Below are 27,962 nucleotides of genomic sequence, written 5' to 3' on the forward strand. Positions count from 1 at the left end.
TCCCTCCCAGCTGCATGGGCTCAGTCTCAGAGCCAGAGGAGGGAGATGGTTGCGATGCGGAGCAGGGAAACACCGTTGATGCGAGCTCTCTTCCACGAGCCTGGTGACGAAGATCTACCCGTCGTTCTATGCGGATGGCGAGAGCAATCAAAGAGTCCACACAGGAAGGAACCTCCCGAGAGAGAATCTCATCTTTGACCACTGTGTGGAGTCCCTCCAGAAAACGAGCGAGCAGCGCCGGCTCGTTCCAGTCACTAGAGGCAGCAAGAGTACGAAACTCTATAGAGTAATCCGTTATGGATCGATCACCTTGGCATAGGGAAGCCAGGACCCTAGAAGCCTCCCCACCAAAAACTGAACGGTCAAAAACCCGAATCATCTCCTCTTTAAAGTTCTGGTAATTGTTAGAACAATCAGCCCTTGCCTCCCAGATAGCTGTGCCCCACTCTCGGGCCCGGCCAGTAAGGAGTGAAATGACGTAAGCAACCCGAGCTCTCTCTCTAGAGTATGTGTTGGGTTGGAGAGAGAACACAATCTCACACTGGGTGAGAAAGGAGCGGCACTCAGTGGGCTGCCCGGAGTAGCAAGGTGGGTTATTAACCCTAGGTTCTGGAGGCTCGGCAGGCCAGGAAGTAACAGGTGGCACGAGACGAAGACTCTGGAACTGTCCAGAGAGGTCGGAAACCTGAGCGGCCAGGTTCTCCACGGCATGGCGAGCAGCAGACAATTCCTGCTCGTGTCTGCCGAGCATGGCTCCTTGGATCTCGACGGCAGTGTTACGAGCGTCTGTAGTCGCTGGGTCCATTCCTCGGTCGGATCCTTCTGTCATGCAGGTGAATGAGGACCCAAAAGCGACTTGGCGAAAACAGAGTATTTAATCCAGAATAAACTTTACAAAACAAAAAGCATAATACTACACGTAAAGACGAGAACGGACTGGAGACTTGATCGAGAACTGCAGGTTGCCTCGGGAAGGCACTTGAACCTAGCAGACTCAGACACCTGCTCACCACGCAGCATCTGAGGGAAACACGACACGACAGGGCAAAACATTGACACAGCACGGTGAATTATAAATGAGGATCCGACAGGGCAGGTACGGGAAACAAGGAGTGAAATAGGGACTCTAATCAGGGAAAAGGATCGGGAACAGGTGTGGGAAGACTAAATGATGATTAGGGGAATAGGAACAGCTGGGAGCAGGAACGGAACGATAGAGAGAAGAGAGAGCGAGAGAGTGAGAGAGGGAGGGGGAGAGAGAGGGATAGAAAGAGGGAAAGAACCTAATAAGACCAGCAGAGGGAAACGAATAGAATGGGAAGCACAGGGACAAGACAAGATAATAAATGACAAAACATGACACGTTCATCCATGTTTCTGAACCGTCAGTGTCTAGCATTAACTCAAAATTCTTAAGGTTAGGCATTAACTCCGAATGGTTAAGGTAAACCAGTTAGGTGTAGGACAGACTTAAAACAAAAATATCAAAAACAACGGATGGATGGAATTGAAATCAATGGATTTGAACATGCATCCAGCCCTTTGGAAGCAGATGCAGGTGCTTACACCCATCTGCCATCCCCTTCCAGAATAACCTTCCAAAACCTACTTGAAGGTAACAGTGCTCACTGTGGTCGTTTTCCACGTCATCTTCTGATGGCCTCAGACAATCAAATCTAATTTTATTGGTCACATACACATATTTAGCAGTTGTTATGGCGGGTGTAGCAAAATGCTTGTGTTCCTAGCTCCAACAGTGCAGTAGTATCTAACAATTCACAACAATAAACACAATTCAAAATGTAAAAGAATGGAATTAAGAAATATATTAAATAGGTAAATAAATGTTAAATAAAATAAAACATATTAGGATGAGCCATCTCGGAGTGGCATTGACTAAAATAAAGTAGAATAGAATACAGTATATACATATGAAATTATTAAAACAGTTTGTAAACATTATTCAAATGACTAGTGTTCCATTATTAATGTGACCAGTTATTCCATGTCTATGTACATAGGTCAGCAGCCTCTATGGTTCAGGGTTGAGTAACTGGGTGGAAACCGGCTAGTGATGGCTATTTAACAGTTTAACAGCCGTGAGATAGAAGCTTGGGTGGTTGATGTCCTTGATTATCTTTTTGGCTTTCTTGTGCCATTGGTGCTGTAGGTGTCCTGGAGGGAAGGCAGTGTGCCTTCCGTTGAGCAGACCACGCAACCCTCTGGAGAACCCTGTGGTTGCAGGCTGTGCAGTTGCCGTACCAGGCGGTGATACAGCCTTACAGGAGGCTCTCAATTGTGCATCTGTAAATGTTTGTGAGGGTCTTAGGGGCCAATACACGTTTTTTTCAGCCTCCTGAGGTTGAAGAGGCACTGTTGCACCTTCTTCAGCACACTGTCTGTGTGGGTGGACCATTTTAGATAGTCAGGGATGTGTACGCCAAGGAACTTGAAACTTTTCACCTTCTGCACTGCGGTCCCATTGGTATGGATAGGGGCGTGCTCCCACTGCTGTTTCCTGTAGTCCACGATCAGCTCCTTTGTTTTGTTGGCTTGAGGGAGAGGCTATTTTCCTGGCACCACTCCGCCAGCGCCCTCACCTCCTCCCTGGAGGCTGTCTCGTCATTGGTGGTAATCAGGACTATTACTGTTGTGTCATCTGCAAACTTGATGATTAAGTTGGAGGCGTGTGTGGCTACTAACTTGTGTCACCGGTGACCTCCCTCATGTACATATCTACCTCAAATACCTTGTATCTGTTACTGGTACTCCCTGTATGTAACTTCATTCTTGTGTATTGTTTTCCTCTTGTCTTACTATTTTTATGTTTTATGATTTATTTATTTTACTCTCCATCGTTGGGAAGGGCTCGTAAGCAAGCATTGCACGGTGAAGTTCACCCCTTGAATTTGGCGCATGTGACGAATACAATTTGATTTAGAAGAGAACTGGAGGAAAGTATGTGTGTGTGTGGCGGGGGGGGGTGTTATTGGGTCCCTGGGGTCTGTGAGTTCTTCTTGTTCTCTCAATTTAGGCAAAAACCTGCCTCAATATGTCTCTCACCCTGGAAGTCTTTGTGGTGACTCACACACTGCGCAGACTGAGAGCTGGTCGCTGTGTTTTGGCTCGTCTCCTGTACATGTGTCACACAGTTAGAAGAAGAACACCTCCAGGCCCCCCACACACATACCTCTCGGTCCCCATACACACCGCATGTTGGTTTTCACTCCTATCTTCCTGCATACCTTTTGTCAAACCTTTGTCGGTGTGTTTGACTCTGTGGCTATGTCTCTACTGGTGGTTATTAACTCATTGAAAAGCAGTTGCAGCTTCACCTGGGACAATCACTCTCCACTAACTTGAGGTCGGATGTTGGCATTCTGATTCAGTCGCTGTCTGTTGTTCTGAAATCAAGAGAGAAATGAATGCTGGGTAGTCCTTTCTCTCTCTCCTGGATTTGCCTCAGGGCATAGCAGAGTCCATCAAATATTAACTACCTACATTATCATCAGATCATACTCTGATGCTCGTGTGTGTGCTTGCATACGTGTGTGTTTGCATGATTATGTGTATTGAAGTTGTACTAAGATAGAAAGAGTGAGTGCATACATCAGATTTCAATAGTCAGCATTGATCAACATCATCTCAGTCGCTCTTCTAGCAAAAGTTGGCAAAGCTTTATTTGGAAATCTGTTGTTGCCTTGGCAACCATAATCAGCTCTAATTCAGCTGAGAGAGAATGTTTTATGGTCACATACACCAGATAGGTGCAGTGAAATGTGTTGCTTTACAGGGTCAGCCGTAAATTAGGGTTAAGTGCCTTGCTCAAGGGCACACTTGTCGGCTTGGGTATTCAAACCAGCGACCTTTCGGTTACTGGCCCAACGGAATATCCTCTAGTCTACCAAACTAGATAGACAGAGAGAGATAAAATGAGAGAGTGAGGTGAAAGCAGGGTCTACTAGAATGCGAGAGCGACTTCGACTGAGTTCTGGGTTTTTTCCACTGTACTGATTGAGTGATGGGTCAGGGACTGAGAGGACAGAAGTGAAAGAGTGAGAGAGAAAGGAGAAGAGAAGACAGATGTGTGACAGAGAAAGAGAAAGGGAGCAAGAGAGATGGCTGTCTTTAGAGGATTAGAACCCTATCCTCTCGACTGACAGACTGATACTAGTATATCTCTCATTCTTTTTCTCCATCAACTGGGATTACTATTACAAGTGGAAAAACATATTCTCCATCTCCTTCTCATCCACTCCTCTCTCTACTGGGGTTTCTGCTACTGTACTACTTATAGAGGGAGAACTCACTCCCCATCGTCCTCTCCTCCTTTGGCGCTACTGGGCTTCGGACCTATCATTCATCTACCACTCAATGCATCGGAGAGAAGAAAATATGAAGGATGGAACTAATTGATTTTCCTCCTTCTCCCTCCCTCATTCTCTTTCTTCTGGTCCATACTAGAGTTTAGGATACAGATTTAGGATCTTAATTTGATCACTCTTTTGTTGCTGAGTAGGTTCCTGCACAGGAAATGCTAACTTGTACTGTATTCAAGGTATAAAAAAGCTTCTAAAGTTTGTCATTTCCACTTTAAAATGTCAGACTTGATTTGCTTAGCAAAAAATGTATCAACCCCTACAAAAAAAATGTAATTTAATTATAATCCACATAATATTGTCCTGTTACTGCGGGATTATTTTCCTGCTGTAGCAAACTAGCTCAAATTAAGATGGGAGAGAAGAAGAGAGGAGATGAAGAAGACAGATAGAAAGAGAGCGAGAGAGGGAGCAGGAGAGAAATAGGCGAGAGGAGGAGAGGAGAGGAGAGTGGTGCGTGGTGCTAAATGCCGTGTTTGCTTTGCTTCTCCCCGTCGCATTACTTACCCTCCGTCTGGCACAAATACACACTCACAAACACAACAGGCACACTTTCTCTCCTGCTGGCTCGCACCAAAACCTTTCTTTGAAAGCAGCAAGTAAAGGTAAACAACAGGAGAAAGACGAGAAGGAAAAAATAAATAGTAACTGGAGGAACAAGAGAAAAGAAGAAAAGAGAAAGAGGAGAGGAGAGAAGATATGAGAGGAAAACAACCTGTCACTCAATAGTAGTTGTATAGTACCAGTCAGTTGGTCCGGAATTTTCTACCACTCTCCCAGCCAATCAGGTTGAGTTAGGGGATTCTCAAAGGATAAAGGGGAGGAGACAGAACACTGTTGTTGATTGACAGCCGGAGTTCTACAGGTGGAGCCACGAATAAACGGAGAGAGAGGAGGAGAGAGAGAGAGAGAGAGAGAGAGAGAGAGAGAGAGAGAGAGAGAGAGCGAGCGAGTGAGAAAGGAGCAGCAAGCAGCTACACTTTACGTCCCCTTTACTTCCTTTCCTCTTTTCACTTGTTTTCTGCCTAGTCGATACCCCCCAACACTCGCGTTTACCCCAACAATTGTAACTATCGTTAGCCACTACAGAGTCAAGATGAGCCATTGCAGGAAGAGATGCAAGCGACAGCTGACCAAAGTCTTTCGATTTTTCTACCGCTTCCTCACAGGGACACTCGAGAAAGGTAGGCAGTCACTCCACTGTAACATCCCTTACCTCCAGCTCCTAAACCCCCTATCCTTCTAATCCAGACCCCTGCACCGGGCTCACCTCCACAGGTAAGGTGGGAGCAGAGCTCTGGGTCTGGAGCTGCTCCTGGTTGTTGCTTCAATATACGATTGTTTGGGTCTATGAGCTGGAGTGATCTAGCCCTATGGATCTATCTATGTGGTTACAGCTTTGTCATTCTAGGTCTAGGAGTTGGAGTGTTTAAGATATGTGGTACTGATGGTATCTGATATTTTATCTCTTGGTTCTGTGTGGTCTTCTATAGTGTGTGTGTGTGTGTGTGTGTGTGTGTGTGTGTGTGTGTGTGTGTGTGTGTGTGTGTGTGTGTGTGTGTGTGTGTGTGTGTGTGTGTGTGTGTGTGTGTGTGTGTGTGTGTGTGTGTGTGTGTGTGTGTGTGTGTGTGTGTGTGTGTGTGTGTGTGTGTGTGTGTGTGTGTGTGAGACATTGTACTCTGTGGCTGCCCTTACAAAAAGCACATGTCAAATTAGCAGTTTCACATTTGAAAATCGCAGTTTCATGTAATGTTTTCACATGTGAAATAGCTGTTTTCACATGCTGAGCTTCAATTTCACACTTGAAACCATATTTTCCCATGAATTAAATGTAGAGTTCACATATTAACACCAGCTTTTCACATATCAGGAGAATAACATATTTTTACTTCACATGTGAACTTGCAATTGCACATTTGAAAGTGAAAGTCAAATTAGCAGTTTCATATGTAATTACAAGTTCACATGTGAAAAACATTCATGTGAAAATCAAATTTGCAGATTCACATGTGGGGTTGAAATAATGTTATTCTCTCCACATGTGAAAAGATGGTTTTGACATGTTGCAGTAGCAATGTTTACACCGGTGCACTTATGGTGACCGCATCTAAAAATCCCAAATGCGGGACATGGGAACAATTTTGTGGGACATTCGTGGAACAGTGGACAGAAAACATTTTGGGGGGGCATGTTATTGGATCACACTCTAGTTCTGCTGCTGTATGAAGGTCACTGCCAGTTAAAGTGGCAATCCGTAGTTGCTACGTCTATTTTTGGACTTGCAAATTAATGATATGTACCTATTGATTCTTGTAGAATATAACGTATACATGTCTCATGAGCTTAGTTCAACTGTCGCACCCCAACATATAAGCTTGTTTTACTCCAATGTTTGTAAACAAAGTAAATGTAAACCATGTTTGTTTTTTTTCCACATTTGTTTTGTCTTTGTTTTTTGTAAAGGTCTGACAGGCTAACACTTTGTTAACCAGTCAGGACTCCATAAGCTGTAATTGAGCTGTGGATGTAGAACGTAAGGAAAATTGGACTGAGTCTCCATGAATCCCTCTTTCTCTCCCTCTTTCTCTCCTTCTTTTCTCTCTTTCCCTTTCAATCATTTTTGCTATCTCTCTCTTCAGCAGTCAAATGGGTTGCTCTCCAGAACCAAAACACGTTTGTCCCCTACACTAAAAAATATTGTGCAAGTTCTAGTTTGAAAAAAATGAATAAATTATTTACAGCAGGTTTCTGAGAATTTCCAACATGGAATATTTTTATGTAATAATATACTTAACTAAGTCCAACATCTAAAAAATTGCTTAGATCCAACATAATTTTATAAATTCCAAAACTGTCATCATTTGTTAGATTTACTTAATCTTTTTCATTAGTTACTTTCAGTGATCGTGTCATATTGTTTAATATTTGTAAAAAAAAACTATTGGTCACTAAATCCTGAGAAATGACGGACCATGTAAAAAACGGTTGGTCACTAAATCCTGCTAGAAGGACCACGTAAAAAAAAACGTCTGAGCGTCGGCTGTGAATGCTCTCTCCCGCTGTATACTTATAGCGGGTGTTATGCTTTTTGAACATATAAAGAGAGAAGTAAGGTATCGAAATATTGAAGTAAAAACAGAAAACTGCATTTTTATGTACATTTTTTGGGGGATAATATTTACTAAGCCTTGGGTATTTTTTTTTACAGTGTACAAACTGTTGAGCAATGAAATTATACCAGATGACCTGTTCAGTGGGTTACTGTGTGCAACAAAAGAGTGTTCAAATGAAGATCCTTCATATGTATGCCAAGAGAAGGAGGAGTATCTGGTGAATGAGTTTCTTCCTTAGTTTTTTACACAAGACATACTTGAAGGTCAGGACATACTTGGCCTACTGGGAAGGCAGGGAACTCTAAACTTGACCCTACCAGAAGGAAGGGAGCTCTGACCCTACCATGCATGCATGATACACTGGACCTACTTGAGTGGCAATAAACTCAAAGCTTGGGACACGTTTCACCTGTCAGGTAGACCCAAAACTGTAACTCTAACCCTACCAGGTGGGAAGGGAACTCAAACCCTACTGGAAAGGAAAGGAATTGTAAACCAACTGGGAAGGAAGGGAACTCTGACCCTTCCGGGAAGGAAGGGGACTCTGACCTGACCCTACCAGGAATGTGATGTCTGGCAGGGCACCTGAGGCAATATCTGGAGGTAGCAAGAACCTCAGGGCTGGAACTACCACAGTGCTAGCAGGTGGGGCCAGCAGGGACTCCAGGCCTGGGATCAGCGGGACCCACCAGGCTGTAACTGGAGATGCCCTAATGTCTGGCATGTACTTGGTCTCTGCAGTAGCTGTAGGCTGTGGCTCCTTCCAAGGAGCGGGCAACAAATTCAATGTGGGCTGTGCTCTGGGCCAGGAGCACTGAGTGGCTCCTGAGGGAGAGCAGGGCTATTTGTGTCTGAAGGTTCCAGGGTTGAAGACAGTCGAACCTCGGGCACCGGAGCGTCTGCCTCTGCTAGCAGGGTATTCCCACTGGAAGGAGAGGAAGATTCCGCAACGGCATCCAGAACAAGCCCCAAAACAGCAGCTGGCTGTGGCTCCATGACTGGAGCGGGAGTCTCTTTAACTGTGGGTACTCGAGGAGCTGGCTGAGGAGGATGCAGACCTTGGTGTCGTGGACTGTGCACTCTGGAGTTGTCTTCATCTGCCTGAGAGGTAGGCCGCTCTGGAGAGCAGAAATGTACCCTACGCTCCCGTGCCTCTGGCCGGGGGGGGGCTTAGAGGGACATCGGTCAGGAGAACAACTTGTCCGTTTCTGGGGAGAGGGCGCTCCCGACGCTAGGGCATATATTGTATATGTAGGTTCCAGCCGGGGGGGCCTGGAGCGACAAAGATCTTTTGAATAGCTAGGCCACCTCAGGATGTAGTTGGGGTCCCAACGGTTCCGTGGAGGTGGCGAACACCCGGAGGGCCTGGAGTAGTGTCTCTCAGGAGAGTTGCCGGGCCGACTCAGGGAGTACCATGATAGCTGGGAAGGCCTAGAGTAGCGGGGGTGGTAAGAGTGCTCCCTCAGCGGTGACTCAGGCCGGGTGGTCCTAGAGTACGCCCCCTGATCTCTTGCTGCTCATGACGCAGGTACTCATATTCCCTCATCAGCTCCCAACTAGTGAGGGCATGGTTACTCCCTGACCACTGAGGATGCCTGGAGCAGGGCTGGTAGTCTCTTAGATGAGAGAGGTGTGTAGTAGGACCTCGTATGGGCTTAGGTGGGTGGTGACAGTCGTCTCATACATCTTAGGGATCCAGGATAACTCGTCTGCATCCTGGGGCATGGAAACAACTCATCCAGCTTGAAGGACCATGTTAAAACTATTGGTCGCTAAATCCGGAGAAATAATGGACCATGTAAAAAACTGTTGGTAACTAAATCCGTCTATAACGGCCATGTAAAAACGGTTGGCTGGTATGCCCTCACCAGTCTAAGTGGTCAGCTGTGAATGCCCTCAATCACTATATACATACAAATGTAGTCGGAAGTTTACATACACTTAGGTTGGAGTCATTAATTAAAACTAGTTTTTCAACCACTCCACAAATTTCTTGTTAACAAACTATAGTTTTGGCAAATCGGTTAGGACATCTACTTTGTGCATGACACAAGTAATTTTTCCAACAATTGTTTACAGACAGATTATTTCACTTATAATTCCTTGTATCACAATTCTAGTGGGTCAGAAGTTTACATACACTAAGTTGATTGTGCCTTTAAACAGCCTGGATAATCCCCAAAAAGTATGTCATGGCTTTAGAAGTTTCTGATAGGCTAATTGACGTCACTTGAGTCAATTGGTGGTGTACCTGTGGATGTATTTCCAGGCCTACCTTCAAACTCATGCCTCTTTGCTTGACATCATGGGAAAAACAAGACCTCAGAAAAACAATTGTAGACCTCCACAAGTCTGGTTCATCCTTGGGAGTAATTTTCAAATGTCTGAAGGTACCATGTTCATCTGTACAAACAATAGTACGCAAGTATAAACACCATGGGACTAGGCATCCGACATACCGCTCAGGAAGGAGACACGTTCTGTCTCCTAGAGATTAACGTATTTTGGTGTGAAAAGTGGCCACTATGGAAAATGCTGTGGTAGCGTGTGCATGTCTCTTGACTGACTGTTTACCAATACAACAATTAAACCACTTCTGAAAAAGTACTTGTGCAACCAATGAATTAATAGCGCTTATGGCAGTACAGAATAATACTACATGCAATAAACAATACGTAAAGCAGCATTGGCAACTCTAACATTAAATAATAGTAACAGACATACAGTAGAACATATGGCTGAAACTTATCTAAGTAGCATGAAGTAATTAGTGGTAATTACCTGTTATTGCACAGCATGTACAAACCAAAATACCCCCCCCCCCTGCAACTTACATTTCAATGCACGCACAACTTTCAGACATTCGTGTTACTGTCGACAACAAAAATGTCCTCCGACAAATGCGTCGGGTGCAGTGCCCAGTGAGCAGTGTGAGCTCATCTTTGAATGTCAATATGCCCAAATGTTTTGATATCAGTTTATCATGGTCTATTACACCTCATAGCACAACAAACGGCTTATTAATAGTATAGAAATAGACATACATATACTGTAACATTGTGTAAAAGTACCCACAATCCTCTAAAAACTGAGCAACATGGCAAGTTGATTGAAAATGTTATAAGTAAATTAAACACAATTTTCATTGTTGTCATTGTAACTCCAAAATAATTGTTCAGATTTTGCAGTATATTGAATTGAATTTACATTTTCAAATGTTATGCTTTTTGAGCATATAAAAATGAAGTAAGGTATTGAAGTATTGAAATAAAACCAGAAACCTGTATTTTTGGAGATGTAATATTTAATAAGCTCCTAATTTCTATATGTTTTATAGTGTACAAACTGTTGAGCAATGAAATTATACCAGATGACCTGTTCAGTGGGTTACTGTGTGCAACAAAAGAGTGATCAAATTAAGATCCTATGTATGCTAAGAGAAGAGGAGTATCTGGTCAATGAGTTTCTTCCTTAGTTTTTGACACAAGACATACTTGAGGGTCAGGACTTAGCCTACTGGGAAGACAGGGAACTCTAAACCTGACCCTACCAGAAGGAAGGGAACTCTAACCCTACAAGGAAGGAAGGGAACTCTGACCCTACCATGCAGGCATGATACATATGTATGCTAAGCTCTTGTATGGACCAGAGGGAAGAGAGAGAGGGAGGGAGAAGGAGGAGTATCTGGTCAATGAGTTCCTTCCTTAGTTTTTTCTTCTCTCCGATGCATTGAGCTGTAGATGAATGAAATGTCCAAATCCCAGTAGAGCCAAAGGAGGAAAGGAAGACGGGGACTGAGTTCTTACTGTGTGTTATTGTAAATATGCACTTTGACTTAAGCTTATGTCAAGGTGCATATTTCATCCTCCATTTTCACTCTTTCATTTTTCTTGTTCTTCTTCTTCTCTCGTTAGACTTTGACATTTGCAGAGGAGTGTTTTCATATTCAGAAAGTGCACACACACACACACACACACACACGCATGCAGCAGAGCTTCTATCAGAAATACTGTGCATCGGTCAGTCCAGTCAGTAAGTCAGTGGTCTTATAATAACCTCCTCAGCAGATCCATTAAGTATTTAGTAAATACAGCGTGTGTGTGTACTTAAATGTACGTTTACCGAGAGAGCCAGGTTTCTATGACAACCGGGTCTTGCGTGTCTGTTCCAGGAAGAGGAGAGCGAGAAAGAGAGAGGGGGTGGAGAGGGGGATGGAGAAAATAGAGAGACATAGGTAAAGAAATTGACAGATAGAGGTGAATGTGGACCTCTCTGTATGGGAGCTAGCTAATTAGTATGTAGGTATTTCATCAATGTCAACCGTGGTTTGTATTTCAGCATCATGGTATTTTAGGACAGGCTAATGTAAAGGGGCCCAGCTAATATATAGTCAATCAACTGTAACAATAGATAACATTTACTGGATGGATACACATCGTTTTGACTATACATATACACTGAGTGTACAAAACAGCCTCAATTCGTCGATGCATGTACTATACAAGGTGTCGAAAGCGTTCCACAGGGATCTTGGCCCATGTTGACTCCAATGCTTTCCACAGTTGTGTCAAGTTGGCTGGATGTCCTTTGGGTGGTGAACCATTCTTGATACACACAGGAAACTGTTGAGTTTTAACCCAGCAGCGTTGAAGGTCTTTACACAAACCGGTGCAGCTGGCAACTACTACCATACCTGGTTCAAAGGCACTTAAATATTTTGTCTTGCTCATTCACCCTCTGAAAGACACAAATACACAATCCATGTCTCAACTGTCTCAAGGCTTAAAAATCATTCTTTAACCTCTCTCCTCCCCTTCATCTACATTGATTGAGGTGCATTTAATAAGTGACATCAATAGCTTTCACCTGGATTCACCCTATGTCATGGAAAGAGCAGGTGTTCATAATGTTTTGTACACTAAGTGTATACTTTTGATTAGAGGGGAACGATGAAAACCTGTAGGAGTTTAACACAATAACAGAATGAGTTCAAATGAGTTCAAAACAATTACTTTTGTGAAAGTTCATTGTAGGGGTAAAAAAAGTATGCCACAGTTTGAGCAACCCATAGAAATCTCACCTAGTTGTTTTAGTAGAGTGAGTAAACTTGGGTTCTTCTACCTCCCACTATTTCTGAGGGAGAGAAAGGAGGGAGGTAGAGAGAGAACTGTAACTGTGATAATCAAGTCTGTCTGGTAAAACTATAATTAAACTGGCTCTCACAGCATAGACCTGGGTTTTGAGGTGTGTGTGTGTGTTCTCCTTTCTGCCCAAGGGCTCTGTTATATTATTGTGAAACTATATCTCTACTTAGACTAATTAACAGGCATTAAACACTATTTGGCAAAACTATCCCTCCCTTCCTCTCTCCTTCTCTCCCTGCTCTCTCCTCTTTCTCTCAGTACCTCTAGGCTGTCTGTCTGTTTCTTGTTTTGTGTTGTTTGTCTGACTCCTTTGATTGTCTGTCTGATAAGATACCCATTGGGTTGTGTCATTCTCTGAATGATAAGAAACCAAATATCCAGACAGTCCTAGGCCTATATCTGATTCATAACATAGGCATTAGCTCAGGGAGCTGACATGAGTCTTTCTGGTCTCAAGCAAGGTACTCATTACCTGAGCCTATTTCAATGAACCACCTCTGATATTTGACGTCCATCCATGTGTGAGGACGTCGGGAGATGAGCGCTGTTACCTTCAAGTACTGTAGGTTTTGGTTTTGCTAGGGCATTGTGGACAGGGATGGCAGATGGGCGTAAGCATCTGCCTCTGATTCTAAAGGTTGCATGTTTGAATCCAGCGATAGAAAGTTGTTTTTATATTTTTGTTTTAAGTTAATGCCTAAACATAACCTTAAGTTAAGGTTAAGTTTGGAAGAACTTCAAAATTTGACGTTTAACCTCTTCAGTCTACCCTCTACTTTTTCGAACATTCTGTTAAAAATCGTGCAACATTTCAGCGCCCTGCTACTCATGCCAGGAATATAGTATATGCATATGATTAGTATGTGTGGATAGAAAACACTCAGACGTTTATAAAACTGGTTAAATCACGGCTATGACTTTAACAGAGCGTGAGTTTCATTGAATAGCGCAGGAAAACATGATCACTGAAAATGGAAATAAATATCCTTGCGTTTACTTCCAGGAATTGTTCAAAGTGAACCGAATTACATGAGACCGAGGTTTCAGCGCCTACAGCTACCACACGTTGTCTAGAGTCTTGTCATTTGATTCGCAATTGATTCTTGGTCTAACCGGTTCAAGGGAACTCCTTCCCTCCGGTCTCCGACCGGATGTTTTGGTCGAGCTCTCTCCTGCCATGTTTTTTTTCCAGACGACACTATAGAAGTTACATCGCCTCCTGATGAATTTTATCGCTTATTAACGTGTACTAATACAAGTTGCATTACAAAAGTATTTCGAAGTGTTTTGTGAAAGTTTATCGTCGACTTTTTGAATTTTAAAAAATGACGTTACGTTATGAAACGCTCTTTTTTTTAGTTTATCATACAGTCTACATAGAACGATATCTAGGCTATATATGGACCGATTTAATCGAGAAATAAAAGACCCAATAGTGATTATGGGACATCTAGGAGTGCCAACAAAGAAGATGGTCAAAGGTAATGAATGCTTTATATTTTATTGTGCGGTTTGTGTAGCGCCGAATATGCTAATTATTTTGTTTACGTCCCCTGCGGGTCTTTTGTGGTGTTACATGCTATCAGATAATAGCTTCTCATGCTTTCGCCGAAAAGCATTTTAAAAATCTGACTTGTTGCCTGGATTCACAACGAGTGTAGCTTTAATTCAATACCCTGCATGTGTATTTTAATGAACGTTTGAGTTTTAACTAATACTATTAGCATTTAGCGTAGCGCATTTGCATTTCCAGAGCTCTAGATGGGACGCCTGCGTGCCAGGTAGGAGCAAGTGGAAACTGTTAACATCTAATTCTGACGTGAGACTGTGAGAGTTTGTAGAATATATGCCAGCGGAGTAAAGTATTGTCTTCTTGTTTTGCCAGATGGCTAATGAGCTATTCTGGGATTGCAGCTTTGTCTTTTGTCCCTTATGATGTTCAGATTGATATCAGTCGGCCCTAGTCTCTAAGTCATTTACCGTAGATAAAGGCTTGCACACATGTACGGCTGTGACCGCATGCACACACAGACACACACACGCACACACACACACTTACTGTTGTGATTGAAGGAATAGAGGATACGGAGAAGTGAAAAAGAGGTAGGCAACACACAGCACACAGCAGCAAAGGGAGTTTAAAATCCCGTTAGTTTCCTTCTTGCGATCAGTAGCAGTAATTAGTCAGAGTGACATGGTGCTAAAGGAAACAAAGTGTTCATTCTTCAGTGTCCTGGGAACGTTAATACAGTACACACACTATTAATTAATGACCTCTGATTTCACAGCCCCCGTGGTGCTATACTTATCTACACACACACGCACACACACACACTACATATATTGTATATCAGTGGTTCACTAACGAGGTAAGATAGGTTTTCACATGCTTTGTAATGGCTTCTTACTTGTTTCTTGCACATTACTTAATTGTACAGTAAATACTTGCACAGCTGCAAGGTCAGGTGCATTGTGAATAGATGGTCCAATTACTGATTCCATACAGATCCCAATGTAAACCCATACAGAAAGAAAAACCTATTTTAGTTATCCCTTTTTGAACCTCTATGCAGTTTTACAAGAGTTTATATGTCTAATGATGTCACCTCTGCTCGTGTGTGTGTGTTAGAGAGATCCTTCTCTGACCTTTAATTCAAGTCTATATTCTAATAGTATAATAATAATGATGTCACCTTTCTACTCCCCTGTCTTTCTCTTCCTGCCTATCTCTCCTGCTTCTGTCTCTCCGTCACGTATTCTCTTCTTTGTTAAATGGATTTAAACTGTGAACATATAATAGATCATGACACATCCTGGCTGACATGACGACTGAAGAGTTGGGAGTACTTGCAGAGGTGTGGTTTGTGTGTGTATGTGTGCACATGCTCACTTGTTGTGTGTGTTTGTGCACACATATATGTGTATTTTGTGTGAAATGACTAACAGACTGCAGCATTTTATCCAAGAGTGTGTCGATAGTCTCCACAGGAGAAGAAATGTTCATTTCCAAGAGGACAAATCACTCAAAACAAACCCCATGTCTACACAGTGGGACTCCCTGTGTCTCTGTCGTCAGGAAGAATAGAGGAGACACTCCGCTGTGTGTGTGTGTGTGTGTGTGTGTGTGTGTGTGTGTGTGTGTGTGTGTGTGTGTGTGTGTGTGTGTGTGTGTGTGTGTGTGTGTGTGTGTGTGTGTGTGTGTGTGTGTGTGTGTGTGTGTGTGTGTGTGTGTGTGTGTGTGTGTGTGTGTGTGTGTGTGAGACGCTCTGATAGACACTGTATAATAGATCATATCAGGGCCCAGCAGGAGGCCGCAACGAAGCCTGGGGGTTGGGTAGAGTTGGATCCCAGTTTGGGGGTTTTGTGATGGGAGTGGGGGCCAGAGTGAGGATTGGAGGTTGGGTACTGGTGGCTCAAGGGTCCGGTCCGGAAACACCACAGTCGATCAAACAAGTCCTGCAGGCGAAATGCTGCAACAAAGGACCTTGCAGCTGGCCCAGAACAGAGTAGCACGTCTTGCCCTTCAATGTAAACTGCAGGCTAATGTCAACAGTATGCATGTCAGTCTCTCTTGGCTCAAAGTAGAAGAGATTTACATTACTGTGTTAAAAATTCCAAATTGTCTGTATAAATCAACTTACATATTAGCCTTATGTGGCCCCGCCCACTTGACACAGTTCCATTCGAACGCGATTGTTTTTGTGTTTCCTTTTCACAACTTCCGTCAACGCTAACGAATGACCTCAGAGCGGGGGCTAGCTAATAATAAAACAACATCATTATCACATCTTAACAAATAAACAAAAGGCAAAACATGGCTCACATTCTTCACCGGGAGGAGGGAAAAGGATTGGTATTTTTTAAGGCCGATGTTCAGCCCAGCCAACCAAGCAGCTCTTACCACTCGGCTTGGGTACTTGTATCCAACAACGCATAAGTAGAGACGGCTGGATGCGCTTGCACCGCTGGCCTTGGAATGTCATGCAGCCTCAATTTTGTAGAAGGTCGGCTCATAAGCAAAGCCACTTGCATTTCTAAGTCTAACATTACTTGACATAAGCGATTACAACATACAAGCAGCATTCAAGCAGCCTACATGTGGTGACAGTTACTATAATCCATAGGCTAACGTTATGATAGAGTTCTCCGATGATATCTATGATCAATCTCAGCGTCACTTGGTCTTGTAATTTACTTTTATAGCCCATTTTCTTCATTCCTTTTATAGGTGAAAGTGCACAATACTACCTTACCTAGACACAGAATGATACAATAGTCCGGTCTAACATAACAGTTCAAACGTTTTGTTGGATGAAAGCTGATTTGAGAATGTCATGATTTATTGGTGATGTTAACAGGTATTTGTGAATCAACAGAACTGCTATATGTCAAATGTCATGTTGGTGAAGCATGGTAGGTTTATGGAGTTCATGTGAGTAGGGTATAACATGTATTTAAACATGTCAGCATCAAGTGTATTTCTTTGATGTTATTGTTTTTCTGGGTGAATAAAGTTTGTATCCTTGTGGTTGGGGGTAATGCCTAAAGTATGGTAAGTACAAGTGGTCTCATCTCATTGGGAAGAATAGCAAAGGCAAGTTTAGGATGAAACTTGCGTGTGTTTTGATTAAGTTGATCACATTGTCCTCAGTCACACAATTGTTAATAATGGGATTTTCTCTGAATGTTTATATTGTAACAAACATTCCATCACAGGTGCAGAATGCAGTGCCAGTGGGCTAACTGCCATAGACTGCACAGATGAGCAGCGACAATGGAATGCAGGGACTCGGAGGAAACTTGAGCCAAAGAGGTTAAACAGCATTGACTTCACACACCATAAGGCCAGTGACCAATATGCAGAAAAGCATCCAGAATGTCTACCCCTGCCTCCCACTCCTGCATTCCACTCACGGGAGGAATTGAATAGGAGCCTGAGACACCTTGTTACGATCGTCGTAGTGAGGAGACCAAAGCGCATTAAAAATACATCTTTTTAATTAAAGACGAAAAAACACAAAGTACACTAAACAAACAAACAAACAAAATAACAAGACGACCGTGACCGCAATCAAAACTGAGTGCAAACATGCAACATCACATAGACAATAACCCACGAAATACCCCAAGAAGATGGCTGCCTAAATATGGTTCTCAATCAGAGACAACGATAAACAGCTGCCTCTAATTGAGAACCAATATAGGCAACCATAGACATACATAAACACCAAGATGGTAAACAACCCCATAAACCTACAAAACCCCTAGACAGTACAAAAACACATCACCCATGTCACACCCTGACCTAACCAAAATATATAACGAAAACAAAGAATACTCAGGTCAGGGCGTGACAGTACAGGACTCTAATCTAATCTAATCTAAAGGGGAGGGTCCGGGTGGGCCTCTATCACGGCGGCGGCTCGGGTGCGGGATGTGGACCCCGCTCTACCTCAGTCTTGGCCCATTTAGGTGGCGCCTCAGGAGCGGGGACCCTCGCAGCGGGCCCCGGACTGAAGATCATCGTAGAGAGCGCCACTGGACGGAAAGGCGCCTCTGGACTGAGGAGCGAATCTGGCAGCTCTGGACTGAGGGGCAGCTCCGAACTGAGGGGCAGCTCCGGACTGAGGGGCAGCTCTGGACTGGCTCTGGCAGCTCCTGGCTGACTGACGGCTCTGGCAGCTCCTGGCTGGCTGACGGCTCTGGCAGCTCCTGGCTGGCTGACGGCTCTGGCAGCTCCTGGCTGGCTGATGGCTCTGGCAGCTCCTGGCTGGCTGATGGCTCTGGCAGCTCCTGGCTGGCTGACAGCTCTGGCAGGTCCTGGCTGATAGACGGCTCTGGCAGCTCCTGGCTAACTGGCGGCTCTGGCAGCTCCTGGCTGGCTGCCCCCAACATTGTTTTAGAGAATTTGCCTCATAACCGCAGACCACGTGTATGGCGTCTTGTCGGGGGTGAGCGGTTTGCTGATGTCAATGTTGTGCACAGAGTGCCCCATGGTGGCGGTGGTGTTATGGTATGGGCAGGCATAAGCTATGGTCAATGAACACAATTGAATTTTATCGATGGCAATTTGAATACACAGAAATACTGTGACGGGTTCCTTAAGGTATCTGTGATCAACGGATGCATATCCCAGTCATATGAAATCCATAAATTAGGGCCTAATTTATTTATTTAAATTGACCAATTTGTTCATATGAACTTTATTGTTGCATGCTGCATTTATATTTTTGTTCAGTATATCAACAAACGATCTATTAATAAGCAACTAACTATCTGTTGATAAGCAGCTGCTTGCCAAGGTTACGCTTAGGGTTAGGGTAAGGTTCAGAATAAGGTTTAGGCTAAAGGTTAGGGTTAGGATAAGGGTTGTCCATGGTAAGGGATCTCCAAATAAATTGTTACCATCTTGGGTAACATAAGGGAAACTGGGCATCTAGAGGGGGGGGGGTTTGCATTTAGCTAATTGCACTTATTGTCACTTAGCTAATAACGGCTAATATCATGCTAGCCATTTTACAAACATTTGAATGCTGAAAGTGACCTGCAGATGTGCCAGATCAGGAATAGACCTACCTCTCCTTGGTCAGTGCCCAAAGCTGCACACAGCGTGCAGATTGACTAGGCTACTGATATTGCCTGTTGTTGGGCGACATGCAAAATGACTTGTAGATCAATGACTGTCAAGACAATTACATGCTTAGTTTGACACTGAAGGTAAGGACGCATCAGTTGTCACAAAAGATGAGAGGTATTTTTGGAAAGTAGAAAGAAAGTACCTTGAGCAAAAAACAATTGTGAACCGCCGATTCTCAACGTTTGAATACATTTCCTGATACATGCAACCTGCATTTGGATTGGTTTGGGGTCCTGCGGACCGATGCAAACATTTGAACCTGGGACAGATGCATATCGGTGAATCATTACATCCCTATGTGAAACATCACCTTCATCCATCATTGACACACCCACCTCTCACACACACACTAAAAAAACAGAGTCATACATAAAAATAAATTCCTATTATCAGCAGTCTGACAGGGAGGAAGAGATGAGAAAAGAGACAGTGTACATAAGGAGAGGAGAATAGTTAGGGAAGGAGAGGAGAATGGTTAGGGAAGGAGAGGAGAATGGTTAGGGAAGGAGAGGAGAGAGGGGAGGAAAGGATAACAGCGAAAGAGATGTGTGTGTGTGTGTGGGTTCGTGTGCGCGCTTGCGAGAGAGATAATTTCAAGGTAGACTTAATGAACATCTGTCCCTGCCTCTCTATATTTCCCATGGCCTATGCAGTCTTAGATCTGTCATACACATCACTCACCCCCCCTCCACTTTCCCATGTGAAACACGCGCACATACACACACCTGTAGTTGTGTGACTGACACTCACGAGGCATTTAGGAGAGAGAATAGATGCCACCCTCCTCAAGTTCCACCAGCTGTTGGCACTGTGTGACTCGGAGCTGCTGTGCATAGTGTGTATGGGCAAACCAACCTCCTGCTGGTTTCATTTACACAAAAGTTTGTCATATACTGTATCACCAAGCTTTTTTGAGGAGCTATTCCACAGTGTCTCTATATACAGTGTACTGCACTCTTACAAAAAAAAGGGTTCTTCGGCTGTCCCCTTAGGAGAACGCGCTAAAGTGTACACCCCTAGAGACTGACAGAGGCTGTACATAACAAATCATTTCCATTCACGTTTCAACATAGTGACTAGTTCATGAAGTCATGGACATTTTTTGTAGTATATTGATAAATCATACGTTTTCTAATCAGTGAAAGATCTAGTCTAACTATAGCTATTAAATACCGGAGGGATATCTCTATTCACATAAAGTACACACACACACACAAACACACACGCACAAAAACATGCACACACACACATACTCACACACATTCTTGCCTCGTTCCCTGTCTATCTTTTCCATTAACTTTGTATTAACTTTGGGTTAGTAGCCAAGATTAACCTGTGTATGTGCGTGCGTGTGTGGCCTGCAGAAGCAGTAGCTTCAGAACAAAGAAACACACACACACTTACACAAACATATTATGTGTGTGTGTGTGTGTGTGTGTGTGTGTGTGTGTGTGTGTGTGTGTGTGTGTGTGTGTGTGTGTGTGTGTGTGTGTGTGTGTGTGTGTGTGTGTGTGTGTGTGTGTGTGTGTGTGTGTGTGTGTGTGTGTGTGTGTGTGTGTGTGTGTGTGTGGTAAGTGCGCCTGAATTTATGCGTGTGTGTGGGCCACTAAATGTGTGTGTGTGACTACCCTGTGGGAATTGCTTGTCTACTCCAGTGAGCTAGTGAGACGAGACCTTGGAGAGAGATGACCTTGAAGCACTCTCACTATGTCCCCTACTGAGTACTGCAGCGAGAGAGAGAGAGAGAGAGAGAGAGAGAGAGAGAGAGAGAGAGAGAGAGAGAGTGAGTGAGTGAGTGAGTGAGTGAGTGAGTGAGTGAGTGAGTGAGTGAGTGAGTGAGTGAGTGAGTGAGTGAGTGAGTGAGTGAGTGAGTGAGTGAGTGAGTGAGTGAGTGAGTGAGTGAGTGAGTGAGTGAGCAATGAATCATCAAGTTTCTGAATAAGACACTTGTTGGTTCCTTATCGTTTCTCTCCTCCTACATCAAGTCACTCATGTCTTCATTATTTAACTCCCATACATGCATCTGAATATTCAATAGATTTGTGATCTCTCTGAAAATGTTTGCATTGTTGATTTGAATGCCAGTGAGTGCTGAGACCAGGGTTGCAGTCAGAAATGTGTAACGTACCAAATCTTGCAGCTAGAAATGCCAGGAAAATAACCTGCATGATTCCTCATTCCACATATCTGAGATATACAGTACCAATCAAATGTTTGGTAACACCTACTCATTCCAGAGTTTTTCTTTATTTTTACTATTTTCTACATTGTAGAATAATAGTGAAGACATCAAAACGATGAAATAACACATATGGAATCATGTAGTAACCAAAAAAGTGTTAAACAAATCCAAATATATTTTAGATTTTAGATTCTTCAAAGTAGCCACCCTTTGCCTTGATGACAGCTTTGCACACACTTGGCATTCTCTCAACCAGCTTCACCTGGAATGCTTTCCAACAAGTCTTGAAGGAGTTCCCACATATAGTGAGCACTTGTTGGCTGCTTTTTCTTCACTCTGCGGTCCAACTGATGCAGGCCAGGTCATCTGATGTAGCACTCCATCACTCTCCTTCTTGGTCAAATAGCCCTTACACATCCTGGAGGTGTGTTGGGTCCTTGTCCTGTTGAAAAACAGATAATGATAACAAACCAAATGGGATGGCGTATTGCTGCAGAATTTGCAAAAATGTCAAATAAACTGTTTTCGCTTTGTCATTATGGGGTATCGTGTGTAGATTAATGAGGGACATTTGTATTTAATACATTTTAGAATAAGGCTGTAACGTAACAAAACGTGGAAAAAGTCAAGGGGTCTGTATACTTTCCGAAAGCAAAATATGTCTGTATACAGTATCTTGAAAACAAACCATTCTGCAGAGGCATCGCACTGCAGAGTCATATAAAACGATGATTATAAAATAATAATGAATTAGGACAGGACAGGGTATGACAGGAAAATAGTCTTAGACAAAATACTACAATACTACTGCAATCAAAATAGACACTGTACATAACATTAAACACTCAACATAATACATACATTGCAGGTTACCCATGTCATATACATTTACATGTCTCGTATAGCCACATATATAATACATACTGCACACTGACCTTACACATTCTGTTAGTGGCGTATTGACACAGCTTAACTTTACTTATTGTTTGTAAAGAGGTTTTCATTTAGTCTCAAAGCTCATAACACTGATGGGCTTAAATATAAACAGCGTGTTCATTAGGCACCAAACGGAAGAAAACTGGAGAGAACCAGGAGAGAACCTGAACTTGTCCAATAAGAAACCACCGTTTCTTGTCCAATAAGAAACTCCCATTAAGACCTTTTCCGTTGCATGTGATAATGAAGTCTGCCCCTCTTTTCAGACTTCATGTTCATCACCATGTCTGCTGTGGTTCTGTCATTTGTTTGTCAGGAGTCATGTCTCGCTCTCACAGGCAGCACACATTCGTCTGTCTTCCGTTACTCTCTGTCTCTTTCTCTCTGCCCCCCCCCCCTCTCTCGCTGAATGTATTCTCATGGAGGAGTGTTTTGGAGTGATGTTTGTCCGTCTGTCTGTCTGTCTGTGTTCGCGTAAACAATGTGTTGCTCTCAGGATGACGTGGCTTTGGAAGACAGTATTATTATTAGATATGGAGCGTTAGAGTCATGTCTCCTGTTGTCTTGTCTCGTCTCTTCTCGTCTCATCTGTGTCTCGTTTGGGTCTCACTATGCACCTCACAAGGGAGGCAGGGGAGTGAACTGAAGGTGAGAAAACAGCAGGTGGGGAGGGAGATGTGTTCCCCTATCACACACACACTCACACACACACACAAACAAGCACACATGCGCACACACACACACACACACACACACACATTCATTCTTTCCACATGAAAGACCTATTTCTCTATCTAGGGAGGGATGACACAGGGTGTTTTTACTCACAGTAGTCCTACCTCCCGACCACCCAGCTCTCTCTCACTCTCTCTGTTTCTCTCTCTGTCTCTCTCACTCTCTCTCTCTATCAAGGTGAAGCACCTTGACAGAGTTGTCAGAAGGTACACAGCCAATGTTTTACTGTTGGGTAGGTACTGTAGGTAGGAGAGTTAAAATACAGAATAGATCAAGGACATTCTACTGTATGTGGACATGTTGCCTGACATGTTATTACAATCTCAATCTATATTGTCATGCAACACATAGTTTTAATTTGTTTTAAACACAAGAGATAAGAACAATTCAAACAAAACATTGACACTCACAAGAAGAAAATTATTTAAATCTACAACTCCGTTATGCCATTTTCTGTCCTACTTTACTAAGCCACATGCTTATATATATTTAGAAGTATAGTTTAAAACATATTTGTATGATACATGACTGTAAGTCGCTTTGGATAAAAGCGTCTGCTAAATGGCATATATTATTATTATTATTATTATACACACAGTGCCTTGCGAAAGTATTCGGCCCCCTTGAACTTTGCGACCTTTTGCCACATTTCAGGCTTCAAACATAAAGATATAAAACTGTATTTTTTTGTGAAGAATCAACAACAAGTGGGACACAATCATGAAGTGGAACGACATTTATTGGATATTTCAAACTTTTTTAACAAATCAAAAACTGAAAAATTGGGCGTGCAAAATTATTCAGCCCCCTTAAATTAATACTTTGTAGCGCCACCTTTTGCTGTGATTACAGCTGTAAGTCGCTTGGGGTATGTCTCTATCAGTTTTGCACATCGAGAGACTGAAATTCTTTCCCATTCCTCCTTGCAAAACAGCTCGAGCTCAGTGAGGTTGGATGGAGAGCATTTATGAACAGCAGTTTTCAGTTCTTTCCACAGATTCTCGATTGGATTCAGGTCTGGACTTTGACCTGGCCATTCTAACACCTGGATATGTTTATTTTTGAACCATTCCATTGTAGATTTTGCTTTATGTTTTGGATGATTGTCTTGTTGGAAGACAAATCTCCGTCCCAGTCTCGGGTCTTTTTCAGACTCCATCAGGTTTTCTTCCAGAATGGTCCTGTATTTGGCTCCATCCATCTTCCGATGAATTTTAACCATCTTCCCTGTCCCTGCTGAAGAAAAGCAGGCCCAAACCATGATGCTGCCACCACCATGTTTGACAGTGGGGATGGTGTGTTCAGGGTGATGAGCTGTGTTGCTTTTACGCCAAACATAACGTTTTGCATTGTTGCCAAAAAGTTCAATTTTGGTTTCATCTGACCAGAGCACCTTCTTCCACATGTTTGGTGTGTCTCCCAGGTGGTTTGTGGCAAACTTTAAATTACACTTTTTATGGATATCTTTAAGAAATGGCTTTCCCCTTACCACTCTTCCATAAAGGCCAGATTTGTGCAATATACAAATGATTGTTGTCCTATGGACAGAGTCTCCCACCTCAGCTGTAGATCTCTGCAGTTCATCCAGAGTGATCATGGGCATCTTGGCTGCATCTCTGATCAGTCTTCTCCTTGTATGAGCTGAAAGTTTAGAGGGACGGCCAGGTCTTGGTAGATTTGCAGTAGTCTGATACTCCTTCCATTTCAATATTATCGCTTGCACAGTGCTCCTTGGGATGTTTAAAGCTTGGGAAATCTTTTTGTATCCAAATCCGGCTTTAAACTTCTTCACAACAGTATCTCGGACCTGCCTGGTGTGTTCCATGTTCTTCATGATGCTCTCTGCGCTTTTAACGGACCTCTGAGACTATCACAGTGCAGGTGCATTTATACGGAGACTTGATTACACACAGGTGGATTGTATGTATCATCATTAGTCATTTAGGTCAACATTGGATCATTCAGAGATCCTCACTGAACTTCTGGAGAGAGTTTGCTGCACTGAAAGTAAAGGGGCTGAATAATTTTGCACGCCCAAATAGCTAAATGAGAGCAGCAGTGTGGTTCACCTCAATGCGACATGTAGATGTCAATAATATGTGATATCTGTATCACCGTAGACTACACCACTGCTGTCATCCTTACCTCCAAGCGTTTATTCATATTGGATTATCTTTGGATGCCGACAGCAGTCGCACCATTGGAAGACATAACTGTAGCCTAAAAAAGCCTATTCCTGCACTTTCCCGCGATCCACCACTATCCACATTTGGTGTGTCATCATAGTGGTCACTGACTTGTGGCCAGACTCGCTCAGACCGAACAAACTTAAACTTGAGGCTTTTTCAATGCTGATTTGAATTGCATTGAGAAAACAGAGAAGTGTCAAATATTTGTTTTCGCAAACATCCTTTCTGAATTCAAAAGTAATCCTCGAAGTAATCATCTTGTTTTTCAAAAGTATCTGTAATCTGGTTACAATATTTTTGCTGCTAACCTAACAGATTACAGTTACCGTTTTTTTATAATCCCTTACGTGTAATGGATTACAAGTAGTCAGTTACTAACCCCACCCCTGTGTATTGCAGTAGTGGTAATATCTAATATAGGAGGTTATTTCTGTCTTCTCTGCTTTCTCTGACCGTCTGTCTTCTTTCTGATTCTTCTGACTGATTCAGGTGTGTGTGTGTGGGTGGGTGTGCTTGGGTGTGTGGCCGGTATGCTGTACACACAATACTCTTAACAATCTTATTGAAACGCACACGCAAACACACACGCAAACGCAAATGTATACACACACACACACACAGACACACACACACACACACACACACACACACACACACACACACACACACACACACACACACACACACACACACACACACACACACACACACACACACACACACACACACACACACACACACACACACACACACACACACACACACTGGACCATACACATGTGTCTGTGACAGTGAGTGTAGTGTTGTGTGAGAGAACTTTTCAGTGAAGCACTGCAATCAACTCTTAGGCTAAAGACAATACACCTCCATCGGGGAATGAAAAAGGGAGGGAGGAGAATGATAGAGAGGGTGGTTTAGAGGAGAATAGGTGAAGGACGGATGAGAGGAGACAATTATTCAAGGAGAACAGGTGGGGAAAGAGGAAAAGGGAAAGGAAAGAGGTGTAGTGGTTAATTTGTCAATAAGAGCACTCTCTCGGGCCTCCCGGGTGGCGCAGTGGTTAAGAAGCAGTGCGGCTTGGTTGGGTTGTGTATTGGAGGACGCATGACTTTCAACCTTCGTCTCTCCCGAGCCTGTACGGGAGTTGTAGTGATGAGACAAGATAGTAGCTACTTAAAAAAATTGGGGAGACATTTTTATTTATATGTTTTTTTATGAATAAAATAAGAGCACTCTCTCCGCTTCTCTCCTCTCTCTCCTCTGCTGTTCATCCCTCCATGGATGGAGGGACAGAGGAGAGGAGCGGAGAGAGTGCTCTCTATTTTTAGACCTTATAGCTAGAACCTCCATCAGAAGCTAGCCATCAGAGGCTAACCAGCTAATTAGATACTAGCTATTTAGTCATTGATAGCCACTGCTAGCAGCCTTAACCTTTAGCTCAGACAACAGCTGCTTTTAGCCTGGATAATACCTGCCAGTCTGCACAGCGTGATATCAGCCCTGAGCATATCGGACTGCTTTTCTCCACTACATCACCGGATTCCTGCTGTAAGCTCTGGACCATTACTCCGGTTCATTGTAACTAGCTAGCTGCTGCCGAGTGGCCCAGCCCCGAAGCTAGCCTTGAGCCAGGCCCATCTCCCGGCCTGCTCAGTGGACCCTATGATCACTTGGCACACAGCTGATGCCTCCCGGGCTCTATACCAACACGACTAGAAGCCACTACATCACCGGATTCCTGCTGTAAGCTCTGGACCTTTGCACTAGAAGCACCGGAGTGGCTATAGTGGCTAACGCCCTTGGCCCGAAGCTAGCACCAGTTAGCCTCGAGTCAGGCGCATGTCCCGGCTAGCAAACAAAATGATTCCAGCTACAATACCTCTTTTGCCAATTTGGCCTGGACCCTTTGTCGACACGGAGCCCCGCCGATCCATCACGACTGGTCTGCCGACGTAATTCCGTCCGATGTGCCCTCAACCGACCTTTGCCGGATGTTGGTGACGCCCGTGTCCCGAAGCTAACACCAGTTAGCCTCGAGCCAGGCGCATCTCCCGGCTCGCATAGTAACGACTATCTAATGGCTTCCCTGTTTCAGCTATTGCTGTTCACTGGACTCTATGATCACTTGGCTACAAAGCTGATGCCTGCTGGACTGTTCATTATTCACAGTACTCCATTTTGTTTATTTTGTTTATCTGTCGGCTCCAGCCTCGAACTCAAGCCCTGTGTGTAGTTACCTGACCCTCTCTGCCCATTCATTGCCATTTTACCTGTTGTTGTCTTAGCTGATTAGCTGTTGTTGTCTTACCCGTTGTTGTCTTAGCTAGCTCTCCCAATCAACACCTGTGTTTACTTTATGCCTCGCTCTATGTCTCTCTAATATCAATATGCCTTGTATACTGTTGTTTAGGGTCGTTATCACTGTTTAATTTTACTGGGGAGCCCCTAGTCCCACCCGACATGCCTCTGATAGCTATTTTATCTCACCTCCCACACATGCGTTAATCTCACCTAGCATAACTAGTGCCTCCAAAGATGCAACCTCTCTCATCGTCACTCAATGCCTAGGTTTACATCCACTGTCGCCGCACCCTACCATACCCCTGTCTGTACATTATGCCCTGAATCTATCCTACCAGGCCTAGAA

General features: G+C 43.5%; 1 protein-coding gene across 1 annotated transcript in view; it reads left to right on the forward strand.

Moving 5' to 3' along the window:
- Nucleotides 1–5,321: 5,321 nt before the first annotated feature.
- Nucleotides 5,322–27,962, forward strand: part of LOC124038096 (Kv channel-interacting protein 2-like) — a 92,228-nt gene continuing 69,587 nt past the window's right edge. Inside the window, exon 1 of the mRNA XM_046353554.1 lies at nt 5,322–5,563. Within this exon, the coding sequence (XP_046209510.1) occupies nt 5,476–5,563 (88 nt within the window). The 5' untranslated portion in view covers nt 5,322–5,475. The remainder of the gene's footprint in view (nt 5,564–27,962) is intronic.

The sequence above is a fragment of the Oncorhynchus gorbuscha genome, linkage group LG06, assembly GCF_021184085.1.
Source record: "Oncorhynchus gorbuscha isolate QuinsamMale2020 ecotype Even-year linkage group LG06, OgorEven_v1.0, whole genome shotgun sequence".
In the NCBI taxonomy this organism is placed as follows: Eukaryota; Metazoa; Chordata; class Actinopteri; order Salmoniformes; family Salmonidae; genus Oncorhynchus; species Oncorhynchus gorbuscha.